The sequence below is a fragment of the Acomys minous genome, assembly GCF_964271855.1.
Source record: "Acomys minous genome assembly, chromosome: 6".
NCBI classification, from domain to species: Eukaryota; Metazoa; Chordata; class Mammalia; order Rodentia; family Muridae; genus Acomys; species Acomys minous.
In genome coordinates, this window is record NC_140487.1 from 78,429,933 (window position 1) to 78,453,677 (window position 23,745).

General features: G+C 41.6%; 1 protein-coding gene across 1 annotated transcript in view; it reads left to right on the top strand.

Moving 5' to 3' along the window:
* ALG6 (ALG6 alpha-1,3-glucosyltransferase) overlaps positions 1–20,782 on the top strand; it is a 41,302-nt gene extending 20,520 nt beyond the window's left edge. The window contains exons 6-15 of the mRNA XM_084784529.1: positions 88–170; positions 901–965; positions 3,017–3,208; positions 3,730–3,865; positions 5,703–5,788; positions 6,997–7,081; positions 8,874–8,944; positions 11,344–11,412; positions 11,528–11,726; positions 20,572–20,782. Of these exons, the coding sequence (XP_084640655.1) occupies positions 88–170; positions 901–965; positions 3,017–3,208; positions 3,730–3,865; positions 5,703–5,788; positions 6,997–7,081; positions 8,874–8,944; positions 11,344–11,412; positions 11,528–11,726; positions 20,572–20,769 (1,184 nt within the window). The 3' untranslated portion in view covers positions 20,770–20,782. The remainder of the gene's footprint in view (positions 1–87; positions 171–900; positions 966–3,016; positions 3,209–3,729; positions 3,866–5,702; positions 5,789–6,996; positions 7,082–8,873; positions 8,945–11,343; positions 11,413–11,527; positions 11,727–20,571) is intronic.
* The last annotated feature ends 2,963 nt before the right edge of the window (positions 20,783–23,745 follow it).

A 23,745-nucleotide genomic window follows, 5' to 3' on the forward strand; every position in this document is an offset into this window, starting at 1 on the left:
AGTACCGATCTCAGTCAGGGCTGTGGGAGGAAGGCGGTGCGGGTCCTTGGAGAGCCTGGGGACTCATCTTATTTCCTTGTGTTGTAGTTTTGGTTGCTGATCTGCTCATTTACATACCAGCGGTGCTTCTGTACTGTTACTCCTCAGAAGAAGCCTCACCTAAGCGAAAGGTAAGTTTCAAGGCTTCCCGACATTTCATTTCTGCAATGTTATGTTATCACTAGCCTGCTCCTTGGGAGTAAATAGGATAATGAATATTTTATCTTCTGTTGATTAATTTTCATTTGGAAAACAACAGTTTAACTTACAATAATTACTTTAAATGCTCTCCAGTAATAACAAAACATACTGAACTTAGATGTACCACACTGTTGACCCATGCTGTGCTAGACCTACTGCTAAGCTCATAAATCAGAATTTTGAGTTGGCTTATGATAAGGGCTCAACTAGGAGGCGTTTTGCAAAGTTTGTGAGTTCACATCACTATCAAGTACCCTTTCTTGAGAGTTTTACATTGTGTGATTAGATAGCCAGTCATTGGATTTAAAATATCTTTCTGGGTGTGGTGGTGAGGGCATCTTTAATTCCAGCTTTGTGGGAGGCAGAAGCAGGTGCATTTCTGTGAGTTTGAGGCCAGCCTGGCCTACATAGTGAGTTCCAAGCCAGAGCTACCTAATGTGACTCGAGAAACGGACAAAAAAATTCCTTTCCGTAATTTTACATTTTCTTAAAGTATTTTCTGTTGCTTCATGAAAACGTTGGTGTCTTGTGAAAATGGAGTATTTTGATTAAGGAAAGACAGCATCTCAGGAAGATGGGATGTATCTACCTTGCTAGGTATGCAGTGACATCACTCTGCTGTAGTAATGATCTCTTTATCCACCATACTTTTCTTTACAGATTGCTAGCGCCTTATGCATATTGCTGTATCCTGGCCTTATTCTTATCGACTATGGACATTTTCAGTATCCTTTATTTATGTATTATGACCTAGGCTAACTGCATACAGTATTGCTGTCAACTCTTGTTATATACACTAGTACACTTACATGCACTCTTCACTTGATATAAATGGTTGAAAAAAGCCAGGTGTGGTGAATTACAATTTTAAGCTTTTGATTTCTATAATTTTTGTGGGGACATTTTTAAAAAAAGATTTATTTATTTATTTACTTATTAAGTATACAGTGTTTTGCCTGCACGTACACCTGAACACCAGAAAGAGGGCACCAGATCTCATTATAGATGGTTGTGAGCCACCATGTGGTTGCTGGGAATTGAACTCAGGACCTTTGGAAGAACTCTTAGCCTCTGAGCCATCTCTTCAGCCCCCAAGTGGGGACAATTTTTAAAATGATTATATATTTTTTCCTTATGTTTAATCTTAATTTTATTCACTAATTTTTGTTTGTTTGATTGTTTGTTTTTTGAGACAGAGTCTCTCTGTGTAGTCCTGGCTATGCTGGAACTTGCTGTATCGACCAGACTAGCTTCAACTCACAGAGATCCACCTGCCTCTGACTCTCCCAGTCCTAGTGTTAAAGATGTGTGTCACCACACCCAGAATTTTTCCCTTACTTGTTTTTTATAACTTATTTGTTTTTATTTTATATACATTGGTGTTTTGTCTCCAAGTATGTCTGTGTGAGGGTGTCAGATCCCCTGGAACTGGAGTTTCAGACAGGTGTGAGCTACCACAGGTAGCTGGGTATTGAATCCAGGTCCTCTGAAAGAGCAATCAGTACTCTTAGCTGCTAAGCCATCTCTCCAGTCCAAAAAGTTTTTTGCTTTTGTTTTGTTTTTTAAATTTTCTTCTCTGAGACAGGTTTCTCTGTGTAGCTCTGGCTGCCCTGGTAATCACTCTGTAGACCAGGCTAGCCTCAAACTCACAGAGATCTGCCTGCCTCTGCATCTCGAGTTTGGGATTAAAGGTGCATGCCACCATGGCCAGCCTCCGTTCCCTCATTTTTAAATGTGAATAACAGTAACCCTTACTTGGTGAGCTTGCATTGAGAATTAAATGAATTACAATAAGTAACATACTTATAATAATTCTTTGGAGATGCTGAACATTGTATAGGTATTTATCGCTACTAGTATAATTATTGTCTTTTTTTTTTTCATTTATTTTATGTATATGTGTGAGTACGTGCATGTGACGATCAGGGGGCAGTTTGTGGGAGTTGGTTTTCTCCTTCCACCATGGGGATTCCAGGCATCAAACTCAGATCATCAGGCCTGGTGCAGGCACCTTTACCCACCAAGCCATCTCACTGGCCCTAATTACTGTTTTGTTATTTACCTTGTAGGCTCTAAAACTGTGCAGTGATTCACTTAGGCATGGTTAGGTGTTCTTCCCAGTTGTTTTGGATGCTGTGTGATCCATTCTTTTTTTTTTTTAAGCCTCATATTCTTTAATTTCTTAATAACTTTTTTGTTTATCTTCTTTCTGAGCTTACAAGCTAGTCATTAGATTGTTTTGATTTTCCTTCTTCTACATCTTTGTTTTATTTTTTATAGAAAATTACCCTGCCTTTACCATTAACAGCTCTTGTTAAATTTCATTTGTCTTCTTAGGCATATTTTGAATTTCTAATTAAAACTTTCTTTCTCTTCTTCCTCTTTTTCTTTTGATTCCTTATCTGTTTGACATCTGCTATAAAAGAAGCCTAGAGTGGCAACAGCAGTTTTGTTGTTGGTGTAACTAAGCTTCTTGCCAGAACAGCTTTATTCTCTAGATTTGGCATATTACTATAGGACTGTTGTGAAGTAGTTTAACAGAAACCAAGCTATGCTGTCTGTATTTATAACTCTTAAACCTTAATATATCAGTTGCTGTTTAGCAACAGGCTTAGTATATTTGAGGCTTCTTTGCATACATTTCTTATCACTTTAATGCTTTCAGTTAATATTCAGAAGGTTTCATTGTACACATTATTTTCAAATCACACAAGAAATATGTTCTATAAAATGCAAGCTCTACCTCTTAATTATTGCGCTAATTTCCTTGACACAGGAACATATATAATTCTGTGAGTCTTGGCTTTGCTTTGTGGGGTGTTCTTGGAGTATCTTGTGACTGGGACCTGCTAGGGTCATTGGCATTTTGCTTAGCTCTAAATTATAAACAGATGGAACTGTACCACTCCCTACCATTTTTTTGCTTCTTACTTGGCAAGTGTTTTAAAAAAGGCCTCAAAGGAAAGGGGTAAGTGACTTTTAAAGTACAGAATTCAGTATGTTCAGAGAATTTATTTGCATACTTATCTTGAGGAAAGTGGTCTTTGGCTTTGGTGGTTTCTCAGAAATGCGTTAGCCATGGGTGGATGGGAAGGAAGCTGTTGAGCTGTGCTCTTGTAAGCCTTCACAGCTACAGGACTCTTGATCAGTGTACACTCCGGGGCAGTGTGGGCCGGTGTGCCTGTAGAGTGCCACCATCGGGGCTTAGCATGCTGTCCACCCCCTAGAAGTACTCCCTCCCGCCTGACATGGCTGCATCCCTTCATGCCTGTAGCAGTGGCATCCCAGATAAATGCTAATTAGGTTGCTGGTGGGCCCTTGGCTGGAGAAATGAGTCTTTTAACAGCTGTGAAATTTTCAGCTGTGTTGCGAGTGGAATCCCATTTTAAATGTCACATTTGCGATTACTGTATTAGATGTTGACATCACTTTTCAAGAAGCCTTCACCTTTGTCTGTCTTACTGTTCCTCTCTTTGCTCTTTGTCCTAGGGTTGAGTTGTTTATTAGGATAGGCTGTACTGTCGTGGCTTCCTTCCTTCTGTGTTGGTTGCCATTCTTCACGGAAAGGGAACATGCTCTGCAGGTTCTAAGGAGACTCTTCCCTGTCGATCGTGGATTGTTTGAGGTAAGATTAAAAATAGACCCATCCAGCGAGGCATGGTGCTGCACACCTGTAATCTCAGCACTCAGGGAGGCAGAGGAAGGGGGAACGCTGTGAGTTTGAGGCCAGCCTGGTCTACAAAGTGAGTCCAGCACAGCCAAGGCTACACAGTCTCAAAAAAATAAGACCCTTCCTATGCTACTGCTGCACCTCCCCTGTAACCTCAGGGAGCTCATGGAGCAGAGAGCCAGAAACACTAACCTCTGCTTCCTCCTCTAGTCACCCTTGTCAGCTGTCTAGTCCAGTGCAGCACCCGTTGCTTAATTCTCGTTTTTTAGTGCCTTATATGAATAAGTAATATTTTTGCCGTAATTAGATCCATAATTCAATTATGCATTTTTCTAGTTAGATTGGTCTATAATAAAAGAGCATTGGATGCTGAAGCCACTGAGGTCACAAGCCTGCCATTGCGTGTCACGTTCTCTTCTTAGTTTGCCACAATTATTTGTTAAGATGATCATCCTGTTTGCTTTAGAAAGAGCTCATAATTCCTTATGAAATATATAACCTTCATCCATAGTAATTTTTAATGAGAATCTTTCATTTAATTCTAGTTTAATCACTCTTGTTAAACTTTTATTGCATGAATAATTTGATCATTTAGATTTAGTAATTAAGTTAAACAAACCATTTATTTCTGGAACAAAAGGTCTTTTAATAAACTTAGAGACAACATATTTATAGATAAATTGCTTTTGAATAACATTTCTTTTGAAAAGGATTAGAAAGCATTGCTAAGTCTTGAATAGATAGTTTCTATAAAATATTTTTCAGTGGATTTACAGGAGGATGGGATTAAGAACTTGAAAGAGACTAGGCAGTGCATTCTTTGTCATGAAGGTAATGGGCACGTGACAGTGTCTGGTGACAGATATTGGTGAACATCCCCATGGTGGCTCCCACCATCCCGTAGGTGCTGGTCCCTTCACAGAATGCCTCATGCTCCATACAGCCCTAAGATGGCTGTTGTCCCTGTTGTCTGTGTAGGAAACTGAGGTCTCCCTCATACACCTGCTATGTGGCGGAGCTGTGATGTCAAGTTGTGACAACCTTAACGGCAAAGAAAAGCTTGATTTCTTCTTCTTTCTTTAAATATATAAAAGCTGCCTGCTATTTGTTGTATCTTCCATTTCAGAAAGTGTCTATGATGGTAAGTGTGGCACAGTGTCAGGCATATCCCTAGTCTGTCACTAGTCCCCCACTGCTTGTCAACCATAGAAGCCCAGAACAGGAAGTGGCTGGGACAGTTGTTAGAGGCCATCACTCTATTGGTGTCGTGCCTGTACAGCTGTGAGACTTGCAGCTGTGTAGGGGAGATATTGTATTAGCTGGGGAGCTGAAGTAGCAAATTTCATCTTGAGTGAGCTAGCACAATTGCTAATGCTTTAAAATATCTAGATTTATTAGCAATTAGTCTTGTCATTTCTAGTACCGATTAGATTATGTGACATAAAGTTAAATTTGTAATAAAAGGAGCAAATGTAATTAATATTTATTTTACAAATTTTGGAAGAGTTTTGCTTAGTATACTGCTTTTTAAAAAATACTAAGTGTTTACTAGAATGTAGATTATAGTTGACTAATGTTTTACATAATCTGTATTTTAAAAAAGAAAAATTTTGCTTGAGGCTATGAGTGTATATACTTTTATTGCTTGAAGAGTTTAATCTACTTTGTTATAAATGTGAATGAAAGTTTCATGTTTCAAACATTTATTACCTGGATATTATAGGCTTACTTCATGGGGTTTAATATTTCTTTCAATTATACCAAAATGTAAAACTAACAAATCTTTTTTAAGGATAAAGTAGCCAATATTTGGTGCAGCATTAATGTTTTTCTGAAGATTAAGGACATTTTGCCTCGTCACATCCAGATAGCAATCAGGTAACTAATGAAGTTTATATACAGTGCTTTATAAGCCACTCTTCACAGCTATTATTACAGTAGTATGCTGTTTATCTGAGCTGCTCATTAGTGACGTCCCACTTAATTCAGTAAAATTCTGCTGTCGTCACCACCCCTGCCCCCGCCCCCTGAAACAGGGTTTTTCTGTGTAGCCCTGGCATTCTGGGAAATTTCTCTGAAGACCATGCTGGCCTCAGAGCTCCACCCACCTTCCTGCCTCAGCCTGCCTCAGCTCAGATTAAAGGTGTGCACCACCATGCCCAGCTTCTCCTTCTCCTCTCTCCCTTTTCCCGTCCCCAGTTTGAATTATTTTATGTGGACATTTGTCCTAATTTTTCCCCTTTAAGTAGAACACACAGTAAATATGATATAACATTATCTTGAAGAGTCATGGTTTTCACAGGTGTGCAGCCAGCTTCAGCTAGAAAAATAGAGCAAGTTGGAGATTACTGTGTGTTCGAGCTTCTCATAGGAATTGGCCAATGCAGTTGTGGGCAGTTTGTGGGGTCTGGCTAAGCAAACCTGAAGTCCACAGGGCAGGCATCAGCAATGTCTTGGGAAGGAAATGCAACTGACTGCAGTGGCTATTCGTGGGCCTAAGTTGTTTTAGGAGGGCTTCCCACTGATTGCCATGCCTCCCGGACAGGCTCCCCTTTGCTCGACTTAAATTAGCAGATGGCTGTTGTCTTTCTCATGGGCTCCAACTCTCAGAGTAGACCTTGTAGCCCCCCCCCCCACACACCCCAGGAGATGTACAGAAGGGAGGTTGGGGACTTGAGTTCAGTCTCCTCCGCTCATCAGTTACCGAGCCACCCAAACTGAGGGAGTGAGGCTCTGTGTAGACTTATCCCTGTCCTGAGGCTCTGGGAGCATCACTAAGAGAAGCTATACAGCTCACACCCTTATCACTGGCTCTTTCTGGTAATTGGCCTGCAGCTGTGTGCCTATATCTTTATACATGGTATAAAATGCTGAATGACATAGGCAGTACTTAGTGTTGTTTGATCTTCTGTTATATCAGAAAAATGTACGAAAGTGTATACGTACTTCAATGTGTATGTTTTATTTAATAGTTTAAAATTTAGTAAATAAAGTTTAATTTGAGATCAACTTATAATCCTTCTATTTTAAAAGTAATTGTTTTAGTTAGATCTCTAACACAGAAAACACATTCTATTGCTTTTTAGCTTTTGCTGTACATTTTTGAGCTTGCTGCCTGCATGTATAAAATTGACACTTGAGCCCTCCTCTAAAGCATTCAGATTTACTTTGGTAAGTTTCTCACTTTTCTTAAGGTATTTAGTTCATGCTGTGACTGACATTTTAAAAAATCACTAATTATATTCTTGTTTGGGGTAAGATTGACTGGGCTGCAAAATAAAACACTCGGTTCTTTGATAGACACTAAACACCATCCTTGGGCAGGTGCTGGATTAAGCATTAGGCTGAGCAATCAGAATCTTTAGTTTACCTCAGAACTGTTGTGTTTCTGCTTTGCATTGATTGATTAATGAGGGGAAACAAAGGTGCCGAGGAAGAATGCTTAGCTGATGCTGTTGAGCAGGTGGCATTATGCAGTGTCAGATACAGATCAAGTCTGTGGTGGTGGGGAAGAGAGAGGTGTTGGAGGATTCTACACTGTTGCTGAACAAGTGGGATTTCAGCCAGGCTTGGCAGGCTGGACAAGGTTTGGAGCTCCTGGACAGCAGAAAAGAAACTCAAGGCAGAAGCTTGAGCAAGGGAGGGACAGAGAGCAGGGTGGGAATGGATGGTAAGCAAAATGTGTACGGATTTGGGAAGAGGAGAGAAGAGAAACATAGTTGAGTTGCAACTGAGCGAAGGAGACAATGACTGGTGGACTAGGAAAGGCAGATTTCACAGGGTGAAGCCAGTGGGTGTTTGGAGCAGGCATTATGTGACCTGACACACCTGTGTGCAGGTTACGGTGAGAGGCAGGCCTGCTGCCAGTTGGGTCACTGTGCTGGGCCAGGTGGCATGTAGGTTGCTCTGCAACAGTGAGAGCACAAGGGAGCAAAGCGGGTGGCTGCTGTATGTAGGAGGTGTCAGCGCAGTTACAGAGTGGATGTGTGGGGCGCAGTCAGTCAGCAGTTGTGCTTGAGCAGCTGGATACACACACACACACACACACACACACACACACACACACACACACACACAACTTCATGAAAGTTATTGGTCTCATTGGACACATACACTTTAAAAACAACACTGCAATATATCTGTTTTGTTTTCAGTTTTACATATTGACCTTTTTGCCTTTCATAGTTAGTACTTTACATTTAGTGGTTTTACTTGTGTGTATGTGTGCGTGTGTATGTGTGTGTGTGTCCGTCCGTGTGCACCTGCGTGTCCGCATGCACATGTACGTGTGCACCATGGCATGCACGTATAAAGCAGAGGACAGCTTACGGGAATTGGTTCTCCTTTTCTACCAGGTGGGTCCTGGAGATGGTTCCTTGTCATCAGCCTGGGCAGCAAGGACTTTCACAGGCTGAGCCATCTTGCTGGCCCTGTAATTTTTAAATATCTTGCCAGGTTCCAAGGCATGATGGGGGGTTGATTGCTGTATTATTTCCATACGTGGTAGTTTTGCTTCTTAGTAGCTGAGTTTCAGAATCATTTTAGATGGTTGTATATAGACTTTTATATAGTTTTAAAAAACCAGTTATTTAGTTAATTATTATTATTTGGGTGGGAGTCTTGTGCCACAGCACTTCAGAGGACAAGTTGTGGGACCCAGTTCTCTCCTTCCAGCATGTGGGTCCTGGGGATTGAACTCTGGTCGTCAGGCTTTGCGACAAGCACTGTATCCTCACTGCAACATCTCACCAGCCCAATAATTACTACTAGTTTTAAAATTTTACATACATAAAACTGGTTAAATAGTATGCATATTCTGTGTTTGATTTTTACCTCAAGGTAATAACTATAATATTCAAATGGATGTTTTTATTCAGATTTGTAATTACAAATTGTAATTTGTAATTTGATGCATTTTTCAGGTTTATTAAGTCATGTTTCACGCTCTTCTTTTTTCTTAAAGGTTAGCTGTGCGCTATCATTCTTTCTGTTTTCTTTCCAAGTACATGAGAAGTCCATTCTCTTGGTATCATTGTAAGTAGAAATCTTTGAAGTATACACTTACTAATAATGTTTATTATATAAGAAAGTTTATAAAAATGTTAATTTACATGCAATATAAGGTCACAAAAATATTTTACATATAATTATTTTAGTCATTCTCAGAAAGATAATACTTTATTTTACTTTATAAAATACATTTTAACTCAAAAGTTGATACAATTATTATTGACATATTCTCATGTCTTCCCATTTTTTATATTTTGTCTGTACTAGTTAAATAAATCTCCCAACGTGGCTTTGCTGTTTCTTCCCTTTGCCTTTTTATTCCATTCATTCCCACATCTAGTGATAGCCAGACTCTCTCTCCAGGTACCTCCATTAATGTCTTTTATATGCTGGGCTTTGTTTTTGTCCCCTGCTCCCTACATCACAACCTGTAGATGAAGGCTTCAGTCCCTCTTGGCAGTCCTTAAAGAGACTGCTTTATCTAAGAACATTAAAGTTTTCCATTCTTCAGAGAAAAAACTGGGTGACTACTGGGGCTCTGTTATCCTAATATAAAAATAGTATAAGCCTGGAATTCATGGACACTTGAATCCTCCAGGTCAGTCCCACTGCCTGCTGCCTTCTGCCATGCTCCAGCTGGTGCTCTCAGTGCTCTCCTGGAGGAAACTGATGCAGAATGACCAGCGAGATGAGGGAAGTGGTGCTGCTTTTCTTAGGTGGAGCTCTGGGCTGACAGCGCCATGCTGGCTTTGGGGAAGGCACCTTGGCACGCAGCTGCTGCACACGGTCCTCCTTGCCGATGGGTGTTCATGTTAGCTCCTGACGCCCACGCGTGGATTAGGACTTACCACTTAAAATGGAACAGTAGTCCAGGTCATGTAAGACCTTTTAAGGGCTACTAGAAACTTTTGCTTTTATTCTGAGGGAATGGAAGCCAGACATGGTTTCTACACATGAAGTGGGGGAGAGAGAGCGAGGCCCTGAGGACATTGGGGCCGTGTTACTTAGATATATCTTAGGTTAATGGTTCAGTGGTGTCAGTCTTTATTATTGTTAGGGCTGTGCCTATGTATAGTACAGTTTTATTGGTGCTTGATTTGGTAATGAAAGAGTAAATGGGAAAGAAGATTCAGAAAACCTTATTTATTAAGTACTTTCTTTCTTTGTCCTGGCACCCTCTGGTGTGATTTCTTAATAGGAAACGGTGGTTTTCAATGCCAACCTTAAATCGTATATGCCGGTTGATATGGAGGCAAAACATTCCTTTACAAAGGGGCATGCATTAGCTCCCTTTCTGCTGCTGTAATAAAACACTGTGAACAAGGCAACCTATGGAAGGGAGGGGTTATTGGGCTTATGGTCCCAGGGGCATGAGCATCTCTCACCATCATGGTGGGGAAGCATGGCAGAAGGCAGGCACGGTGCTAGAGCAACAAGCCGGAAGCTCACAGCTTAATAATTCTGAAGCAGAGAGAGCAAACTTGAATGACACATTTCAACTTCAGTGCTCATCTCAATGACTTACTTCCACCAGCAAGGCTACACACACCTCCTAAACTACTCAAAATGCACAACCAAGTAGGGGCAAGTATTCAAACATCTGAGCTTATGGAGGACATTTCTCATTCACTGAGGGGGCAATGCTCAAGCCTTTTGGAATCTTTTTAAACATAAGGGGAGAGAGACTGATAGTAATGGCAACAGTAATTCAACAGCTGTCATTCTTAGCAAGCTTATTTGGTATTGCTAAAAGCAAATACTAGGCGACACTTGGAGAGACCAGTGGAGTTAGTCACAGCCTGAGTCACACAGTAAGTGTCAGCGGTGGGACTAGGACTGACCAGGAGGACTTGGGGCTCCTAACTAGCCTGTTGCCCACAGCATGGATACAGTCAAATGCAGAAAGCATCAGGCAGGCTGTGGTAGATGACCGTAGACACCAGCTAGGCGGCGGCCCCGTTTTCAGCACCACGTTTCTAGTTCCTGTGTTCTTGCCCTTCCCATGTTGCCTCTAACAGTTTCATCTGTCTTTGCGTTTTACATTTTTAGCCTGTTGTCATGTAATTCACTCTGTCGTTCTTTCTTCACTGATGGGGCAGTCCTGTTTGCCATAACCTAAGTTGTCACATGGAAGAAGTTTGAAAGCAACTGCCGTGAGATGCACTTTGTGTTTGAAAGCAGGAGGAGGGGCCAGCGGTTCTTGCTCTGGTCTTCCCCTCGTGTGGCACACAAAGGAGTGCTCGCTGACGACCTAGGCGGCAGTGTTGAGAGGCTGACACTTTCTGAGAAGTCACTTGGAGAGCTGCTCAGTCTTTTAAACTATCATTGAAAAATCAGACATGTAGAGTATATCTATATTTTTACAGGCTAGAGGTAAAACTATATATTTTGTATCATTAAAATGCCTTTTCTTGTCATTTTAGGCCAGTTTGCTTAGTTTTACATGAAGTTCCTTTCATGTCAACTTGGTTTTTACTAGTGTCAACATTTAGGTGAGTCAAACAAATTTCCATACAGTATTTCCAGTACGGTTCTTGCGGAGTCGTTGAAAAAAAAATCACAAAGCATTTATTGATGGTTTTTGCTTTAAAATTTTTTTCTTTACAGCATGCTGCCTCTTTTATTAAAGGATGGACTCCTAATGCCCTCAGTTGTGACAACGATGGCATTCTTAGTAGCTTGTGCCACTTTCTTCCCAATATTTGAACACACCTCTGAAGAACAGCTGCAGCTGAAGTCCTTTGCTGTTGCTGTGAGGAGGCGCCTTCCAGGATTTACATTTCTTCCCAGAATTATACAGTATTTGGTAAGTCAGGCAGCTTCGCTTTTAACATTCACTTTGTGTATGTGTGCCCTCAGGCCAGTGGGTAGCTTTGGGGGTTGGTTGTTTCCATCCACCATGTGGTTCTACGATTTATCTGCCTCCTGAGCCATCTTACTGACCTGTTCAATTTTTAAGAAGTGTATCACTATTCTTTTCAAATTACTGACTTTTTGTTGTTGAGACTGGGTCACACTCATCATGTAGGCCAGGCTAGCCTGGAACCCACTGTGTATAGCACATGCCGGATTTGAACTTTGCTCTTCCCATCTTAGCCTGTCAAGTGTTAGGATTGCAGACATCTAGCCTGAAATGCCTTTTACAGCTTTTGAGACAGCGTTCTATAATCCACCCATGTAAGGCATGCATTTTAGTGGGTTAAGTACACAGATGTGTATAACTATCGCCCTCCTTAAAGAATTTCCCCACCCAGGAGCAATTATTTCCCACTACACCATCATTGCTAACCCCAGCCTTGGACAGCCACTGGTCTGCTTTCTGTCTCCAAACTTGCCTATTCTGGATGTTGTGTATTTTGGGAATGTCATAGTCTACTCAGGCTGCTTTAACAGAGACTGACTGGATGCTTAAGCAACACTGGAATCCTTGCTCCCAGTTCTGGGGCTGGAGGCACCAACCATCATCACAGTTGGTTTCTTGTGAGTCTGCTGTTTCTGCCATAGCTCTGTTTTGCTTGTCCTCGCACAGCCTCTACCTTGTCTGATATCTCCCTTTAGTATGAAGAGATATATTACTTGGTTTATAGTCATAATTGCCTTTCTAAAGGCCAGTGTCCAAATAAAGTCACATTGACATGTTCAGGCTTCAGTGTGTGAATTCTTTGTTTTGAACGTATTGGTGTGAGTGCGTGCATGTGTGCATGCATGTGTGCTTGTGTGTATATATGTGTGCTTGTACCATGGCACATGTGTTGAGTTCAGACAGCCACTTGTAGGAGTCAGTTCAGTCCTTTCACCATGTGGGATTCAGGGTAGAAGTGGCGTTGTCAGGTTAGACAGAGCACCTGTACCTGGTGACTTATCTAGCTGGTGGGACACAGTTGAGTCCATGACATGGTGCCATAAAATCTGGTCTTCCTGACTGGTTTCTTTGGCAGTCATTCATGCTGTACTATATATATCACTACTTAGATTTCTTTTTCTTGCCAAATCATATAGCATTAATATTTTACAGTTTTCCCCATCACTTATTGGGCATTAGGTTGGTTTTGGCATTGTGAATAATACTGTTAGGAATATCTGTGTACAAAACACTGAATCTCCTGCTTTCATTTCCTGGAAAGTATGGCTTGGAGTAGCTTGCTGGACTTCATGGTAGTTCAGTGCCTGGTATTTCAGAAATTGCCTGTTTTCTGCATTGCCATGAATGTCTGAGAAAGGGTCTGGTTTCTATGTCCTTGACAGCACTGTTGCTCTCTTTTTATCCTACTAGCTATGCAGTGTCATTAAATTTCATTTTGCAGTTTTCCTTTTTTTTTTTGAGACAGGGTTTCTCTGTATAGCCTTGGCTGTCCTGGACTTGCTTTGTAGACCAGGCTGGCCTCGAACTCACAGCAATCTGCCTATCTTTGCTTCCCAAGTGCTGGGATTAAAGGCGTGCGTCACCACGTCCTGGTAGCATTTTGCAGTTAAAAAAATTTTTTTTAATTTAATTAATTTATTCAGATTACTTCTCAATTGTTATCCCCTCACTTGTATCCTCCCATTCCTCCCTCTTTCACCCTATTCCCCGCCCCTAGGTCTATGACAGAAGAGGATCTCCTCCCCCACCATATGGTCACAGCTTACCAAGTCTCATCCTGATACCTGAGTGCCACCAGGCCTCCCCACCAAGGGGAAGTGGTCAAATATGGGGCACCAGAGTTCATGTCAGAGTCAGTCCCCACTCTCCACACAACTGTGGAGAATGTCCTGTCCATTGGCTAGATTTGAATAGGAGTTCAATGTTTACTGCACGTATTGTCTGTCCTTGGTTGGTGCAGTAGACCCCCGTGGGTCCAGATCCTCCCGTCATGATATTCTTCTTGTAGGTTTCTAGAACTCTCTGGATCCTTCTGTTTCCCCATTCTCCGATACTTCTCTCACCTAGAGGCATTCGGCAGTTTTCTAATGAAAGATGTTGGCTATATTTTCATTTCCTTACTGATCATCTGTATATCTCTTTTGGGGGGAAATTACTTAAATCGTTGTTCTTCTTCTTTGTCCCATCAGCTGGTACTCAAATTTGCACATTCCAGGGCAACCTCTCAATGATGACAATAAGCGTCAGCTACTTTTGCCCATTTTAAGTTCAGTTGTGTGTTTTATTTTTGAGTTGCACAAGTCCTTTGCACATTATTTAAAATGTGTATTTTTGACTGGGTGGGAGACATGTCTCAACAGTTAAGAATACATATTGCCATTGCAGAGGACACGTTCAGGGATGTGGACATGGGAGAGAAAATATCTGCCAGTCAGGTTTAGTTTTCCTCTCCTGTAAATGCCATGGCTGTGAGGATGCGCAAGGGAACGAGACTATCTTTAGAGCCTCGGATAAGGCCTAGTGGAGGCTGTGGACAGATGACCATAGCTGTTAGCCAGGTGATACGGATTCACTAGTGCTGGAAGAACTGACACAGTCTTATGCTACAGGCACTTTCTGAAGCGGTGCTGTAATTATTAGTACAAAAATAGAGCAAGCGCTGCAAGAAGCATTTTTTCCTAAAGTTGGAGAAATCTCAGCATGCTTGCTTTTTTTTTTAAACAGGATTAAAAATGATATGTACGTGTGTGTGTGTGTGTGTGTGTGTGTGTGTGTGTGTGGCTTTGTACATGTGAGTGCTGTGCCTGCAGAGGGCAGAGGAGGACACTGGCTCCCCTGGAGCGGGAGGTAGAGGAGCTTGTGAGCTGCCTGGCATTGGTGTTGGCAGTCAAACTCTCATCCCCTGCAAAAGCAGGATGTGCTCTTAACCACTGAACTATCTCTCCAGCCCCAAAACATTCTTGGTTAACTAGTTCAAAGTCATGGTATTTCAACTACTTTGAATATTTTCTTTTTATGAATGTACACCTAAAGGCCAGCAGAGGGCGCCAGATCTCATTATAGATGGTTGTGAGCCACCATGTGGCTGCTGGGAATTGAACTCAGGACCTCTGGAAGAGCAGTCAGTGCTCTTAACCTTTGAGCCATCTCTCCAGCCCCAAAATATTTTCAAATATTTAAAATTATGTTTTAAAATAAAAAAAAATTGTGACCTCATTTCAGAAAACTTCACACCCTTCTACCCTCCTTGAGAGAATCCTTAACCTAACTCTTCTGAGCCTGGGTCCTACCTACTCTGCCCACTGTCCATCTGGTATGCACGAAACACTACTTTCCACTCTGCATGTGTGTTCTGCCTCCTTCGGGAGAAAGTCACTGCTGCTTTGCTTGCTTTTTCCATTTCCTTACCCAGCTATGCGTATCTGTTGTGCTAGGGACACAGTGAGTATGGCCTGGTTAATCTACGTCTTAAGGGAGCTCACGTGAGCTAAACTAGTCAGTATAGCGTCTACTAGTCACACGTGGAGACAGAAACTTAATGAAATTAAATTGTGGTTCCTCAGCCACACGAGGCACATTTCTGATGCATGGCAGTTCATGTGCTAGTAGCTCCTGGACTAGAGAGCGCAGAAGTGGAACGGTTACCAGAAGTGTATACTTTTACTACCGATTTTGACATTTAATTAAATAAGACCTTGTGATTTTAATGTGCCTCTAACTCTTCAAGGCCAGAGAACCACATCTTCTGTCACTGTGCTTTACCATAGCATTAGCTCATCGAAGGTGTTCAGTGAATGATTCTATTGATCATGGAAAAAGTTTTCAGGTGCTTTTGCCTGATTAGCTTAGAGTTTATATTCCACTGGGACTAGGTGAAGGGATGCAATTATTACTCTAGTGATACAGCTGCTCCTAGTCAGGGCATTGTTCTTCAGTGCCTCTGTGGCATGGAGTGTGGTGGATAGAGGTTCTGAGCTTCGGCCAAAACCATGGCTTCAGGAAAGGGGAACCCAGGGCTCCGGCAGCCAGCTCCTTCCCAAAGACTTTTTTGAATCTTTTGGAGGCAGCGCCTCCCCAGACAGCACTGGTCTTGCCTTGGTTGGTGTCCACAAAGGAGATGCCCTTGCAGTTGCATAGGTTTAAGAGACATGTCCTCCTATGATGTTTTTTTTCAGCCTTAGAGTAAATCGTGCTTGCCAGAAAGCCATCAGATGACTTTGCTAGATCCTGACTTTTTTCAGCTGAGTACTGATGTCCTGGAGGAAACTCAGAGCAGGACAGGAAGGTGATCCATGACCGCTCGTGGCAGCCGTCTGCTGAGCCCTCTGTACTGCGGCATCTCACACCAAGCCAGAGTCTTCTCGGGCTGCAAACAGGGCTAGCTGTTCCCAGTCAGGGTGCTGCTGTGTAGGTGATGGCGCTGGAACAGCTGTGCGGGCTCCCACAGCAGAGCTGTATCAGAGCCAGTGATTGGCACCAATGGCGGCCAGAGACCTATCTCACACCCACTCAGAATTTTCCTAAGTAGGTTTTGACTTCAATATTTGCTATTCTTTGTTCAGTTTTTGCCAAAGCTCTTTAGCTTTAGTTGTAAATACTCAAATTCTAGTTTCCAGTCAGAATGTATCATCTTCATTACATCCAGTGAGCAGTGGTAAAGTGTGCCCATACATAGTCTGACGCAGAGAATTCTGCAGACTAAAGTTTACGAGAAATAATTTAAAAATAAAAGAATATTATATAATAGTTGCATAGGTTCATGAATGAAGGCATATTTATGTCATATCTAAGCATTGGTTCTATTTTCTGTTCAGTAACTTTTTTCTCCAGACAAACCATCTTCAGGGGTATTGTAGGAGGAGAGAGGACAAGAGACAGCAACTGCTTTAATGTCCTTGTTGTTTTGAAATTCTTTACATTGAAACTGAGTTGTGTGACTCTAATGATGGATTTTTTTTTTTGCCAAAGTAATAATTTGGAAATATACAAGAAAGTGGTCCTCAAAACAGTATTCTCCTCAAAATGTACACTTCGAGGAGTTGCTTCTATATTTCAGTGCTCTGTGTAGTAACTGTTAGACATCTACTGAATATTTTTTCTTTTCCTTTTTTTTTCTTTCTTCTTCTTCTTCTTCTTTTTTTTTTTTTTTGAGACAGGGTTTCTCTGTGTAGCCTTGGCTGTCCTAGACTCACTTTGTAGACCAGGCTGGCCTCAAACTCACAGAGATCTACTTGCCTCTGCCTCCTGAGTGCTGGGATTAACGGCATGCACCACCACTCACGACTTCTTTGAATTTTTGATAACTATACAACCAACTGAGTCACTTTGACTAGTTTTTTAAAGCTACCTTTAAAACTTTTATTTTTAAAAATAATTTTATAATTTCCTCTTTACCTCTTCTTTCTCCAAACCCTGCTGTATGCCCTCCTTGTTGTTTTTCAAATTCATGGCCTCATTTTTTCATGAGTTGTTACATTCACATACATGTATACGTGGATATTACTAAACACGCAAACACAACCTACTCGCCTGTTTTCAAGGCCGTTTGGTATTGGACAACCAGGTGTGATCTTCCCTGGGCAAGAATGCTTCTCCCATTCTCAGTGTTCCTCAGTTGTCTGTCGTTCTTTCTGCCTGTAGGGTTGACCTTTTGGACTTTTCCAACCATAGTGGCCCTTGTATAGCTCATGTTTAGGTTGTGATGTTGGTGAGACTATGGGTGTAGCTTCTGACATTCCTAGGAAACATAGTCTCACCAGCAAACTTCTGATCCTTTGGCTCTTTGCATCCGCTTTTGCAATGATCCTTGAGCCTTAAGTATGGGAGTTGTTTTTATAGATTTATCCATTAGGACTGGGCTCTACAACTAAGCTTATGATTAGTTGTGGTTTTCTGTAACAACTTCTTTTTGCTTCAAAGACACGTTTTCTTGATGAGGGATGAGGACTTCCTTTACCTGTGGGTTTAAGGATAAATATTTGGAACGTAGTTAGGGACCATGCTGGTTTAGTAGAGTAGTAGTTGTAGGTTCTTGTCCAAGACCCATGACTTCACTAGCCCTGAGTAGCTGGCTGGGTTTCCAGTACCAGGCATAGTAGCTCTCCTGTTGAGACAGTCCAACTAGAGCGATTGTTTACCACCAGGGTATGTGTGCCACGACTGCACCCTTAAGGCATAGTGCCATGCTGGTTTTTGTTCAGTTTGTAAGTGTCATAGCTGGGTAGGAATGTTGGTTTCCTCCCCCCTTTGGAGGCTTGCATGGCACCTTCTGAATGGTGAAAATAGTCTTCACAGAGGAGACTTTCAAAGGCTCAGGGGCCTTTGGGCACTGTGCCTGAAGAACATGGTGTCTTCAGCAATGAGGACTTGCCTTCCGCCTCTGAGGGGCAATCACGGGTTAACAGCTGTAACATGTAATTTTTTTGAGGGGGAGGTCTCTTGCACAACCCCTCACTGATTCAAAAGAGGGCTTCTCAAACCTAATGTTGCGGTTTTTGTTAGATGGTCTTTGGCTCTTGGGGGTAGCCTTACCAGCCCAGATAGGAAATTTTCACTTATACTATGTATAATAAGTTGTTTTTGTCTTTGGTTGTTAACAGTGTGATTCCTTAAGACTTTCATGTACCCTGTTATTTCACCTTCCTCTTTCCTTGTGTACTTATCTCCCTTCCTCTTCTCTAAATAGAGCCCCACCCCCTGCATTTTCCCACCTTCCTCTGCCATCCTCTGTTGCCCCCCACAGCCCCAACCTGGCCTTATCCCCCTTTATTTTCCTGGCTTTTGCAGTTCCTCTAGACTATAAGTCACATCTGAAGTTTGGAGCCAGGAGTCTCATATGAGAGAGAACTTGTGACATTTAGTTTTTTAGGGTCTGAGTTTATGGTATTTTTTTTTAAACTTCTTTCCATTTACCTGCAAACTTATTTTCTTTCTTTCTTTTCCTTCTTTCTTTTCTTTCTTTCCTTCTTTCAACAGATAAATAGTATTTCGTAGTGTTTGTGTGCCAAAATTTCATTATCTATTCGATGGTTGTTGAAGGGAAATCGGCTTTTGGAATGTTGTCTAATAGTGTAAATAAATATGCCTCCCCTAAAATCAATTTTAAGTAAGACTAATTAAGTAACTTCTAAAATTATGCTTATAAATACATGCAATTAGTTACTTGGCAACTCAAATATTTGGGAGTAAAGAATTAGGCAGCACGCTGCATAGGTAAAACAAGGACAAAGCCATACTTGTTGGAAGATGAAGTTTTAGTGTTGTGTGGCACTTGGGACAGTAACAGTCCGTAGCCTCAATGCTCCTATTATACTAGTACTGAACTTTCTATTCTAAACTAAATCCAAGCAGGCTGGAGTCAGATTCATTTAGCGTGAGGCCATGATGGACAAGAGCATGAAGGATATATCCTGTATTTATTGCTGCTACCAGCTTCTTCCTAATACCTTGTGAGATACACATGTCCTATAGGATGGTGACTTGATGACTTGGGTATTGGGCTGAGGAGAAGGTTGAAGACCAGATCCTCAGAACTTGTGAATGCTGGGTGAGCCTGGTGAGGGGTGGAAATAGGGAATCCCTGGAGGAAGTTGGCTCACCAGACTAGTGTGAACTGGTTGAGTTTGAAGTTCTGCAAGAGATACGAGAGTGACAGATGACAGCTGATGCCAACCTTGGGCCCTCATGTGCATGTCTAATAGTGTAAATAAATATGCCTCCCCTAAAATCAATTTTAAGTAAGACTAATTAAGTAACTTCTAAAATTATGCTTATAAATCCATGCAATTAGTTACTTGGCAACCTGTATGTGCCCGTACAGGTACACATGTATGTGCATAAACATTATCTACTACATATTTAAAAAGACAGGTTCTGGGACCAGTAAGATGGCTCAGCAGATAAAGACACTTGTCATAAAACCTGACAATTTGAGTTTAACCTCCAAGAACCTGTATGGTGGAATGAGAACACTAACTGTAGCAAATTACCCTCTGACTTACGCATACACATCACACACACACACACACACACACACACACACACACACACACACACACACACACACGGCGTTAGTGTATTCCCCTCCCATTTCCTGCAAACACTATAAAACAAAAAGACAAAGGCTGAAAGCTTAGTTTCATATGAGAAGCCTCTGGAGAGCTTTAACAACAGGTATTTATAGGTAAGGCTTATCCTTAAAGTTTTAATTTGCTTGGCATGTGGCGTACGTATGGAGGTTTTTAACAGTCTGTCAAAGCTGAAAGCTGAAGCTGAGCTCCACTTACAGGATGGATTGTACAACTCTTCAGCTTTCACCTGCAGTTCCGCTACTGTAACAGCTACACACTGGCGTTACCAGCTGTCTGCTTTCTATTGCAGTGATAAAGACCAGATAAAAACAACTCAGGGAGGAAAGGGCTTGGCTTACATGTGTCTGCGTTACAGTACACTGAGGGAACGAACTCAGGGCAGGAACCTGGGGGAAGGTACCGAGGCGGAGGCCATGGAGAAGTGCTGTTTACTGGCTTGCTCCTCATGACTTGGCATCCTGCTTTCTTACACACCCGGGATCACCTGCCTGGAGTGACACCACCCGCTAGTGTGCCACAACCTCCCACATCAGTCATTAATCAAGAAAATGCATCACAGACTTGCCCACAGGCCAGGCTGATGGAGGCATTTTTCTCAGTTGAGGTTCCCTTTCTCCCAGTTTACCAGAAAAGCAGCCAGCACACCAGCATGGCCTTCTATACTATTCAGTAATAATATTATTTCTCTTGCCTTACAGTTTCTTTCTTCAGTCATCACCATGGTCCTTCTGACGATTTTGAGCGTCACATTGAACCCTCCTCAGAAATTACCAGACTTGTTTCCAGTACTTGTGTGTTTTGTGTCCTGTATAAACTTCGTATTCTTCTTGGTATACTTTAACATTGTAATCATGTGGGATTCCAAAAATGGAAGAGATCGGAAGAAAATAAACTAGCTATATTCCTAAACATACACACAATCTTTTTGTTATGTATAAGTGAACATATCCCCTTTGGAATCATAGAATTATAGGAAAAGAAATAGTGAAAAGGCATTGTTATTTACACAAAATGTATATGGGGACCAAAGCATTTGTTTTCTAAGTATTTTTTGGTACAGCATATTATAATTTTGGTAATCACAGATTTTAAATGGTAAAATCAGAGGAAAAAAAAATGTCCTAACTGGTTGTAGTAGTTCACACCTGCAATCTCAGTATCAGGAGGTGAGACAGGAGGACCTAGAGATCAAGGTCACCCTGCGTTACATAGCAAGTTTGAGGCTAGCCTGGGCTATGTGAGACAGGAGGACCTAGAGATCAAGGTCATCCTGCGTTACATAGCAAGTTTGAGGCTAGCCTGGGCTATGTGAGACAGGAGGACCTAGAGATCAAGGCCATCCTGCGTTACATAGCAGGTTTGAGGCTAGCCTGGGCTATGTGAGACAGGAGGACCTAGAGATCAAGGCCATCCTGCGTTACATAGCAAGTTTGAGGCTAGCCTGGGCTATGTGAGACAGGAGGACCTAGAGATCAAGGCCATCCTGCGTTACATAGCAAGTTTGAGGCTAGCCTGGGCTATGTGAGACAGAAGGACCTAGAGATCAAGGTCATCCTGCGTTACATAGCAAGTTTGAGGCTAGCCTGGGCTATGTGAGACCCTTGTCCAACAAAAAGGGAAGAGAAAAAAATGTCCTTAATGACAATATTTAACAATGGAATGTACTTTAAAATTTATAATTTTTAAAAACTGCAAGTATAGTGAGTTTATTGGAAGAATTAAGCTCCTGTCGTGTTTGAGCTTTAGCATACAAGTAATACACATCTCATTTGGAAGTTTTATCTCAGGGAATTAACTTAAAAAATTACTGAGAGGGTACATTATGATGTTTCAATATTCATTATTGCGTATGCAAAATTGGATGCTAATAGATTAAGTGGTATTCTTGTTTCCAAGAATGTAGAATCATTTCATTCCATTTTTTCAAAAAGAACTTTTAAGGCTGGGCGTGGTGGCACACGCCTTTAATCCCAGCACTTGGGAGGCAGAGGCAGGCGGATCTCTGTGAGTTCGAGGCCAGCCTGGTCTACAAAGTGAGTCCAGGACAGCCAAGGCTACACAGAGAAACCATGTCTCAAAAAACAAAACAAAACAAAACAAACAAACAAATGAACTTTTACTGAATATAAAACTAAGAGTTTGAAATATTTTAGTTACTCATGGTCATTAGTTCAAAATTTCTAGTCTCATTCTAAGGCAAACTACCTTATCATGGCTCCTGTCTCCCTTTCTCTTACCTTGCTTAAGGTTTCCATTGACGTGTGTATTCAAACTGTGCTCATGTCGGCTGTGTCCACCTATGTTACCCTTATTCGCCTATGCTTGCTCTGGTATCAACTGGTAAAAATCTTGTATTATGTTTTACTTTCTCAGGAAAAAATAGGAAAAAATAGTTTTTTAAAAGTCTCTGATAAAAATTAAAAGTCATTTTTACCACTAACTAGCCTGTTTTGAGTGTATTTCTTTCATAATATAACCATGAAAGCATTAAGTCATTAAATGGTATATTCTAAAGTGGTATAAAGAATTGGTTCTGGACATGGCTAGTGTGATGCAAGAAAATATTCTTCTCAGTCTGGCCATAGAAGTGGGTCTACACAAGGCAAATGTGAGTGCCGACTCCAGGGCCAAGGTCAGCACAGAGAAGGAGCCAGGTGCATCGCTGCCCTGGGCACCACTTATAATCACTGGGCCCAGCTGACAGGCCCAGCTTCACTGCTTTAACATTTTCTTTTTCCTTAATAATAATGTATTTGAGTTTAACTCAGAAATGCTGACTTCCATTAATGGAGTTACAACTTTTCAGAAATGCAGTTAGAACAACATTATTAGCTTAGTATATTAAGAATTCAAACACACAGCAACCGCCTTAAGTCACTATGTACGATATAAACACATGTGTCAGTACAAACACATTTTTCAGATGATTTAGTCTAAACATGCTGCGTTCCCATTAGCTTTAAAAGAGAGTTATGATGAACAATATATGTCTGTCACTCTCATGTCCGTTAGAAACCAGTTAGAATCCACTTAGATGTGGGCCTGCTGGAGCACAATGGTAATCTTGCGAGCTACAAGCAGGAGGATGATGAGTTTGAGACTAGCCTGAGCTACATGAAATCCTGTTTTAAAATACAAAGTTAGACAAAGTGCCTTATGCTTGCAGCAGACCCACCAGACCCTCCCGCGAGAGTTCCTCAGTTTCTCAGCTGGCCTCAGGGCATGAGGTATATAAGAAATTACTAAGTAAAGATAGGAAGCCTCCTTTTCTTACCTGCCGAAAACTGAAGAGTTCTGTGTTCTTTTCAGATATATTTTAGAGTGAAGAGGCATTTTTGGGACGTGCAGGTTTGTCCACTGCTAACATACTTGGGTTTACTTCTTAAAGCAATATGAGAAGACGGCGTGGGTTCACGTACTATATGAAGCTTACCAGAATCATGATCCTTCGAGGCCTAGAGAGGGTTGAAAGTCTGTCCAAATCATAGACCACAGTGAGTGAGCAAAACACCTAAGAGGTAAGGCAGCTAAACAGCCTGCTGTTTACAGGAAGGAGCAGACGGCAGATCACAGCTAACAGCAGCTGGAGGCACAGTGGTTCTTAGCTGGGTTTCTGTTCATTGGAGGGTCATGGCCAGGTACATCCCTGTCCCTCCCTCCATATAAACATTAGTTTTGTGTGTGGATCTTTCTGCTTTGTCCTTCATGTGGCCTCTAAGGGTGATAAAGCGAGAGTCATCTGATCTACGATGAAGAGAACTGGGAAATGATTCTCAGCAGACCCAGCTGTTCTGAAAGGCAAATGCTCAGTATATCAAGAGGTCAAACACACAGTCACTGCCTTAAGCACATACCTACATAACTCATTACAG